The sequence below is a fragment of the Gallinula chloropus genome (genome assembly GCF_964237585.1).
Source record: "Gallinula chloropus genome assembly, chromosome: 13".
Lineage (NCBI taxonomy): Eukaryota > Metazoa > Chordata > Aves > Gruiformes > Rallidae > Gallinula > Gallinula chloropus.
This window is the reverse complement of record NC_140098.1, coordinates 20,928,574-20,937,598: the sequence shown is the minus strand read 5'-3', so window position 1 is coordinate 20,937,598 and position 9,025 is coordinate 20,928,574. Positions and strand designations below refer to the sequence as shown.

At 51.2% G+C, this 9,025-nt stretch overlaps 1 protein-coding gene across 1 annotated transcript in view; it reads right to left on the bottom strand.

Annotated features, from left to right (window-relative positions):
- Positions 1–5,208: 5,208 nt before the first annotated feature.
- The window catches only part of GLG1 (golgi glycoprotein 1), a gene marked incomplete at its 5' end in the record, with an annotated part of 78,623 nt that continues 74,806 nt past the window's right edge, over positions 5,209–9,025 (bottom strand). Inside the window, 3 exons of the mRNA XM_084270168.1 lie at positions 5,209–6,433; positions 6,901–7,007; positions 8,874–8,994. Coding sequence (XP_084126294.1) covers positions 6,266–6,433; positions 6,901–7,007; positions 8,874–8,994 — 396 coding nt within the window. The 3' untranslated portion in view covers positions 5,209–6,265. The remainder of the gene's footprint in view (positions 6,434–6,900; positions 7,008–8,873; positions 8,995–9,025) is intronic.

The following is a 9,025-nucleotide window of genomic DNA, read 5'->3' as shown; positions in this document are numbered from 1 at the left end:
TCATTACACACAAGGTTGGCAGCAACAGACACCACACGGCGCGTCGGGCTCGGGTGATGAGTAAACAAACAGAGGAGAGCAGTTATTTCACCCTGAAACAACAGCCTTGCTGTTAAGATTTACCCTTAGACCATACAGCAAGTACACAGCGTTATGCCTTCGTTTCTGATGGCCTCATAACTTGACAGCAATGAGCAAAGAACCAGGCAAGAGCCGGTTAAGGACGCCAGGAATGCTCTCACGCCAGCAAGGGGCAGACCGAAGGAGGCCGGCAGGCACAGGACACGCTCCGTAATCCCTCATGAAGGCCGAGGTCAACGGGGTACACGTGAAGAGGCTCTGCTAGAACGCAGCCAGGCCCGGTGCTGAGGATGCACAGGAGGGACACCAGGACAACGAACCCCAGCCGAGCTCTCCTGCGGCCTCGGTTTTGGCGCTGGACGTTTCCCAGGCGCTCTGCCCGCGGCAGGAGCAGCTCGGCCCGGTGAGCGAGGCCGGGCCCGGGCGGTGAGCGCCGCGGGCTGAGGCTCTCGCAGCTGCAGCCGCGCTCCCGGGGAAGGCTGCCGGGGCGGGAAGCGGGCCAGCGAGCAGCGGAGCCGCATCGGCAGCCCCGGAGGCGGGGGAACGGGCAGGGGACACTCGCTCGCCTCCCCGCCGGAGCTCCCGACCCCGAGGAACGGGGACGGGCCCGCGGCCGAGCTCTGCGGGCCCGCGGAAGAGGGAAGCTAGGGTCACGGAGCAGCGCCGGCGGGAGGGCAGGCGGGCGAGCCCCCGGCGGAACGAACCGCGGCGAAGGGGGCCAGAGCCGCGGGGCTCGGCGGGGCCGCGCCGGCTCACCTGAGGCGGCGGCGGCGGTGGGAGGCCTAACCGACCTTCCGCGCTTTACGGCGGCGGCAGCCGCGGCGCGACAGCCGCTCCCTCCCCCCAACCCCATTCGCGCTGCGTCACGACGCCCGCCGGCCAATCCCCACCCCGCCCCGCCTCCCTCCCCCTCGCCTCAGCCCGCCCCATCCCGCCTCAGCCCGGCCCCGCCTCACGCCGCCTCATCCCGCCTCACGCCGCCTCAGCCCGGCCCTGCCTCAGCCCCGCCTCAAGCCGCCTCAGCCCCGCCTCAAGCCGCCTCAGCCCCGCCTCAAGCCGCCTCAGCCCCGCCTCAAGCCGCCTCAGCCCCGCCTCAAGCCGCCTCAGCCCCGCCTCAAGCCGCCTCAGCCCCGCCTCGCCTCACGCCGCCTCAGCCCCGCCTCAAGCCGCCTCAGCCCCGCCTCAAGCCGCCTCAGCCCCGCCTCAAGCCGCCTCAGCCCCGCCTCAAGCCGCCTCAGCCCCGCCTCAAGCCGCCTCAGCCCCGCCTCAAGCCGCCTCAGCCCCGCCTCGCCTCACGCCGCCTCAGGCCGCCTCAGCCCCGCCTCACGCCGCCTCAGCCCGGCCCCGCCCCACACAAACTCCACCAGGTAAAAACCTGCAGACTCTTTTTATTAAATTCTCCCGTTGCGTCTGTACAGAGGGGGGGAAAAAAAAAACAAACCAAACCCCAACCCCAACCAACCCGCACAGCATTATGTCCAGAACCTCGGTAACATCGCAAAATTACACAGCGGGGGACATGTAAAAAAAAAAACCAAACAAAACCCAAACAAAATAAACCCAAGAAACAAACAAAAGCCCCAAACAAACAAAGGAACAAACCACCCGAAAGCGGCCGGGATTTGTACACGGAGAGGGAAATGGATTTACAGCAAGAAACGTTTCGTTAATGTCACATTTTGAAAGTAAATCATCAGCATAGTGATAAAAATAAAAATAAAAATAAAGAAGCCAAGTTTAAACAGGTTCTGCTGTACAACAGGAGTCCTCTGGGTGTGACTGGCACGCTGAGGGGGAGCCCTGGGTGTGTGGGATGGGGGTGTCCCCAGCGCCCGACCCCCTCCCCAAGCCCGGCTCTGGTTCTCCCCTCGCTGTCTGCTCCAACACAAGCACTAGGCACAGCTTCTGCTGTCATACCAGCCCCTTTCCCTAGCCCAGCATCACACAAACACCTCTGCTCGGGGAAGGGGGTGCACACCTGTGATTCAGGGCTCTAACCACCACTCGGGTCTGGCCCCCAAGCAGGGATGCTGCCCCAAGACCAGTTCCCAGGAGACAATTTTGAAGGCCCTGACTGAAGAACGTGCTTTCAGGTGAGCCAACACTACAGCTGCATCTTTAACAGGGGCAGAAGCACTCCATGAAATGTTCTGGTTTCACACTCACACACACACTGCAAAACTAACTTTTCCTTTAAAAAACAAAACAACCCCCCCAAACTGATAAAGTAAACAAACAAAAAAAAGTACTACAGTCTTCTTCCACCTATGTAACAAAGTTGGTTTTGAACAGAAGCCACAATCCCACTTGAAGAGAATCCCTCTACAGCATTAGTGGATCCAGACGATCCCTCTGGCTCATCCCATTTCTCCTCTCTGTGCCCACCCACAGTTAATTCCTGGGCTTCTCACAGACATTCCTTCCTCTCCATTATTTTTCATCCACCATACTCACTCTTTTGTTATATCCACCATGGGTTTAAGCATCAGATTCTGGGTAAAGCGCTGACGTTTTGTTACAGAATTACTTCAAACTTCATTAGGGCCGTTCCAACCCTACACAGAATCTACAGGTACTTGCTGGACAATACCTGATGCGCCAGGAACTTTGCTCCTACCCATGAGTTCCTCCAGCAGCCTGCACAGCAGAGGCGAGGCAGGAGAATCCAGAGTTGAAACTCAGCAAAAGGACTCGATGAAACCCACTAGGTAAACAATAAATAAGCTTATTAAAGTCAACAAGAATGAACAAGCGCTAGCAGGAGGGAAGTAAGGAGGTGACAAGGTGCTTGTCACATACAGTCCCCATGTCATCCAAACTTGTGCCCTCGGTTGGGAAAAACCTTGTTAACCCTTGCGGCAGCAGGATGGAAAGAGCCACACGCCTCATGTGTCCCAGGCATCTACCCCCAACACATCCCCAGGAGCATCCGCAACTCTGTGGCTAGAGTAAGTTTTCCAAAACAAGGGGAATTAAAAATCCAAACACCCCAAAACCCACCTCTGACTTGTGTTTTTCTCCACAGAGAGGCGAGCGTCAGGAAAAGGAAGGGGTAGCCCAGGTTTCACCATGCCAACACTATTCTCTCAGCTGACTGAAGCTATTTCTAGCACTCCTATCAGAGAGGTTAAAAAGGCTTCCTCAGGTTTGAGGCAGTGTTTCTTTCTTTCTTTCCTTGCAAATGGAAAACATTTACCTGCAGGCAAGACCTTGTGCTGGCAACTGCACAAGCACTGGGTATTTTTGGAAGAGTACTTGCATGGGCTTCTGCGCTTTTGAGACCTCTAGGTATTTAGGTGTATGTGAAATGGAGGAGGATGCTTCAAGACTGGGAACCAGCAGGTTTCTAGTCACGGAAAAAGCAAAGTTTGGTCACTGACAGCGGCAGGAGGCCCCATTTTAAAAGCACGAAGAGATAAATGATGCTCAGTGACAAAACAGCCAGGACACTTTGTCAGTGTCCTACATTGAAAGCAGGGTCTGTGGCACCGGGAGGAATTGTGCAGAAGTTTATTTAGCATCCAGCTTTTGCTCCTGAGTGGCCTCCAGACATGTACCTGGAGCCTCATCCTAGAGCACTGGCACTGAAGCCCTGTTCCTAGGTGAGCCTGCCAATGCAGTGACTCCAGGCACCATGACCTTAACCTGCTCCAAATTAAAAAAGCAAAAAAAAAAACCCAAACCCAATAAAAACAATGAACCCAGGAAGTCTTATCTCTGAGAGTAAAGACAGTCACCTTCAGAGCTCAACGGGGTTTACGTTCAGAACTATCACTACAAACCTACAATTTTCACCACGATGTCTTTTGGGATTCAGTGGAAGATACTATTTCTAGACAATAATAAACCATCTAATTAGGCTTTTCAAGCTAATCAGGTTACAAACCACCTTTTGAAAAAGTCACAAGTTTTAAAAAAAGCCCTCTGACAGCAACTCAATGATGCCCCCCCCCGACATTCTGAGAAGCACCAGAAGACTCGTGCCAAACAAGCCAGGTCGCACAAAGAGCCGATTCTCTTGCCCGCAGCTCTGCCAACGCTCCCCTCAGTAACCTCAGCGCTCTGCCGAGTGAGACATCCTACACTGACAACTGCCAAACTCACTTGTGTGGTGCCACACGCCTGTGCTGCCTCAAGAGACACAACTGGCCGTTCCTCTTCTGCTCCACTTCACGCTGGCAGAGGGCCAGCTAAGCTCCGTGAGCACCAAGAGGGGCAAGAGAAAGAACTGAGGCTTCGTTTCTGTACCACACTCTTACCATGCACTATGCACTGAACCTCGCTCGGGCATCTCCACTGCTTGCCTTGAGGTCATAATGCTTCACTGTAAAACCAGAAGAGACTGTGAAAGCCTCACTACCAGTCTAAAACCGTACCACTAATGGGCTGCTGTCCATCCTCAGTGCGGGATGAAGGTGTGCTTGCAAAAAGCTTCCATTGCAGCAAAAGCTCACAGTACTTTGTGCATGCTGTTCTGTACAGGCAGCATCGTGGGAATCAGCCAGTCCGTACGCCAAAGTGCTTCAAAGCCACCTCCACCCTTCTTCTAGAGAAGACCGTGGAGAACTGCCAGTGTCAGGTCTTACCTAGCAGCGCGCTACGTGGGGAAAATTAAGTCCTGGTTCAAGCATCTGCCTGAGTCAGACAGGTTCAGGCACGTGATTTGTTGTGCGGCACACGCAGGTGAGCACGTCTAAAGAGCAAATAAAGCACATGGGCTCTGGTGCAGCCACCGCTGGATTTCACCAACACAGCCTGTCTCCTTGCTTCAGCCAACAGCACACAGCGGTTTACAACCTCCGCGCCTCCGTGGGCTTGAGGAGCAAAGGTGATGGTAGGAGGTGGCCACAACTACTGGTGCAGCTTTTCTAGAACAGCTTCTTTGGGCTCTCAGTGAGTACTGGGTTCTGGAAGTGGAACTGTGCACGGCCTGAGGGCACACCCTCGATGACAACCACATCAAAGCACCACATCCAGATGTTCTACTGTCCTCCCATCCACTCCTGCTTGGCCTTCTGGACCAGCACCTGTTTCCCACATCTCAGAAGATGCCAGTTGGTGTCTGTATCAACAGTAGTTGCAGAAATGAAACACTCTTCAGTGCTACCACTCAAACCATGAGGACCCAGCCAGACCAGTTACAAAGCCCTGTGCCAGCCCACTGGAAACCCTTCTACAGACAGAGCACATGGAGCCTTCAGTCACTTTCTGCATCACTTGACACAGCACCACACTGCCAGTGCGCCGATACCATCTGTAGGCAACTAATTTGGAAGGGTAAGAGCTTAGCAGCAGTGAGGTAAAATGAAAGGAGTGTTGGACCTTTACTGCATCGTCGCCATTAAGAGATAGCTGATGGGGTGCGCTCGATGCCCACTGACAGCAGTGCTGTACACTGACAGGCTCTACGTGCCTCGTGCCTACACCATGTCTTTAACCTACCAAAATACAAGTTGTACAGCTCACATGAGTATTGATCCTGGTCAGTATTTTATTCTACCTTGCGGGTGGCAGAGGAAGAAAGGGAGGACATCTTTTCAGCCAAAAAAAAAATAAAATCCACAGTAACAAAAGCAGGATATTCACTAGAAGATGACACCAGGGACCGGTGTCCTCAGGTTGTCCAAGACTATGCTCTGAAGATGCTTTACATAAGATGAGCAAGATGTCCAAAACAAGGCCAACTGTGGTGTAAGATGCAATTTACCCTTTAATTTCCTGCCTCAATTTCACCCAGCCACAGAGGATGACTAGATTTCAGTATGAACCGTTACCTAAATCATATAGTCGGTATGCAGATATATGTCTTTCTTTAAAAATTTACTTAAAAACTGCTTGAGCCGCAGGTCGTATCAGTCTGATCTGGAGTGAAGGCAGTTCCAACAGTACAACAGAGACTTGTCTACAGGCAGGTAAACGAGAGTCTGCTAACAAAGGGGTAACAAAAGCTGCTGGCTGGGCTGCCAATGTTGCACACAAACTTTCCTAGGATGAAGATGCTGTGGATGAGATCCAGGATGGGAAAACTGAGCCAACACCTGCTGCTGTTCTAATTTTTTTTTGTTGTTTTTGTGGTTTTTTTTTTTTATTCTCCTCTCATGAGAGGTGGCGGGTAGACTATACAGAGGAGGGCTGTACAAAACTGGGCACTAGGCAGGCATCTCTTCAGCAGGCAATCCAGGCTCTACCTGTCCTTGAGCTCTCTTGTCACCCGCTTGGTGATGCGTCCACACATCAGGCCGATGAGGAAGAGTACACAGATGCCGACTGTGATCACAGACAGTATGTAATTCTTGGACGGAGAGGTCATAACTTGCATGGCAAGGTCAGAGAAGCCTTCCGCTGGGGCAACCTAGAGGTGAGAAGGGATTAAGTTAGCCAAGCTGGGCTTCCTACGCAACCCTCAGCCTCGGCATCTGTCAGGTTTGGTCTCTGGTTACTGCTGCTGCCTCCTGTCCAAACCACAAGCCAGCCTGCAGCGATTCACCTGAAGGAAGAACTTCTCAGGAAGCAGCCTTAGAGCAGGATGTTCTGCTGACCCGACTTTGTTGTCCCAGACCTTCTCTACAGCAGAGACCAAGCCCCGTGTGCACAAAAGGCTGCACTGCTGAGGACGCAGCCCAGACGCTCAGAGAATAAAACCACACAAGCTCAAAAAAGAAAGGCCTGATTTCAATTCTTCTGGTCCAAACTCAGAATGTTAAACTTAAGAGACAAGAATTTATTGCAGTTGAAGTTATTTGTAAACAGCTTGCAACAAAGGGGGGAAAAAAAAGGAGAAAAGGGAAATAACTCTACTGAACTCCTGTATGTACTCACCTTGGCAGCGTAGCTCCACATTTCAATACGATCATTAAGGCGTTTCTTGCATTCGGGCTGCAGCCTCACACGCTTATCTTCCAGGGCTTCCATTAAGCAGGACATTTCTGTCATGTGCAGAAGGTGGTGTTAGAAAACAAATGGTGGCTTTAAACAGTGGCTTTAACAACACGCTCTGAGAGGCGGCTGGAAACGGACACCTCAGTTCCCAGCCAGGCTGATGGTGGGACAGCTTTCTAAGCACGCTAGCCAGGTGGACAGACTGTGTCTGAAGCCCTGTCATCCTGAAGCCAGCAATGCCACTAAGAGGAATGATTAGCAGCATGAATTAATTTTGGCTTCCAGAAAGAACTTACAGTATGGATCTAAGGTGTAATTCACGTGACCTTAAAAAGGTCTTATAAATTTGCACCCTTGACGAGCTGTACTCTAAATTCCGTGCTGTTACCCTTTAGAGAGAACTGAAATCAACTTCAGCTCAGGAAAAATCAGTGTTACCTCCTGAAGCTTGTTAGGAGTTTCTTTTGATCACCAAAATGTTTTGGAGAGGTGTAACTCTGGAGGGTGTGGGATTTCACGCAGTCCTGTCCAAAGGACATGGGATCACACAGTTCCGAGTGCCTATGGAGCGCCTCAGCTAATTCATAACCTCTTTGATATGCTCCTGATGAGGCGCTGACATAAAGGGTCATATTTTACACTCACGCTGCCTTACTTGAACAACCCCTAACGGAACACTTTGAGCTTTGCAGCCAAGAGATATTTTGTTCATAGGAACAAGGCTGCAGACTCTAAACTCCAGCCTTTTTAAATGCAATTGTGGGTTCAAACCCTCAGAGCGGAGCCCTCTCTAAGCTACAGGCTTCTGCATACTCTCAGTGTAAACACACATCAGAAGAACAAAAGGGGAAGAAAGAAAGGATATCCAGAATTTCTGAAAGGCATTTACTGGCCAGCACCAAATATAACAATCAGGAAAATACTTGGCTGCTATTCATAATGCTGGATAAAACTCAGGAAGATGGGAAAGGTGTTTAGAGCCTTTTCCCCCCAGTAGCTCTCCTTAAACACACATACAAAGCTATCCAGTCAGCTAAAGTAACAGCAGCAGCGAAGTGCAAGAGCTTGACCTCAACCAGGAGAAGAATGGGTTAGGGAATCCTTAAATAAACGATGTTTCAAGTGGTCTGAACCTGACGAACTCTGTCATAGGGGACTTGGAACCATTAATGAAGCCTCAAAGACTTTAGCAGCTACGTGAACAGACAATGTAGTAAATATCAATTACCACCAGGAAAGAAAAGCCAGGTATATTTAAGCAGAGAAGAATAAAGAGGATCAAAGGACTTCAGCTTAATCTTGTCTGTGAGAAATACTGAAACAAAGCAGCCAGCCACGGGCAAAGACTGACATGAAGAAAAAGGACCAAGGGGATTAGCGAAGAATGAATCTTGGGGAACCAAATCGATTTGCTTCTGTAAGAGAAGCAGCTTACATCCCAGGAAGCTTTTGATGCAGTTTGATATGACAGTGTCATAAATCAGCTTGGGAGCTGTATCCTGCATGAAGCTGACGCAGGGTGGGAGATAAACCTCACTGAAAACTGAGGGTGTGCATATTGTGAGCTTGTTTCCAACAGGATTCATCCCCGGGATTTTACAGAAGGGTTACTGATCTGGCATCACACACTCTTGTAAGATATTGTATGAATGATGGAACAGAAAATGTGCTCATTAAACCTGCAGAAAAGGCTGCAGGGATATTGTATCAGCACTGAAAAAACAGTCCCACCTTGGACATGGGGCAGGACTGCTTGACAGCTACCTTCTAGTGGCACCTACCACCTCTGCAGCCCTTCCCAACCCCGCAAAGGGCTGCTGCACAGTCTAGTACTTAAGACAAGCTGCATTTTCTTCCCAGCATTAAGGCCCTCAGGACCTCAGAGGTTATGCGAGTAAAGCACGAGCACTTACGGCGTCCTCTTCCCGGCGGAATAGCAGCACAGTGGTGTTTGATGTCCAGGGCACAGGCTGTGTGGAGCACTGGATCAACAAATATATCTGCTTTGCTTTCTTTCAGCATGTTGAGCACTTCCTAGGGAGGGGGGAATTATAAGTGCATCTCA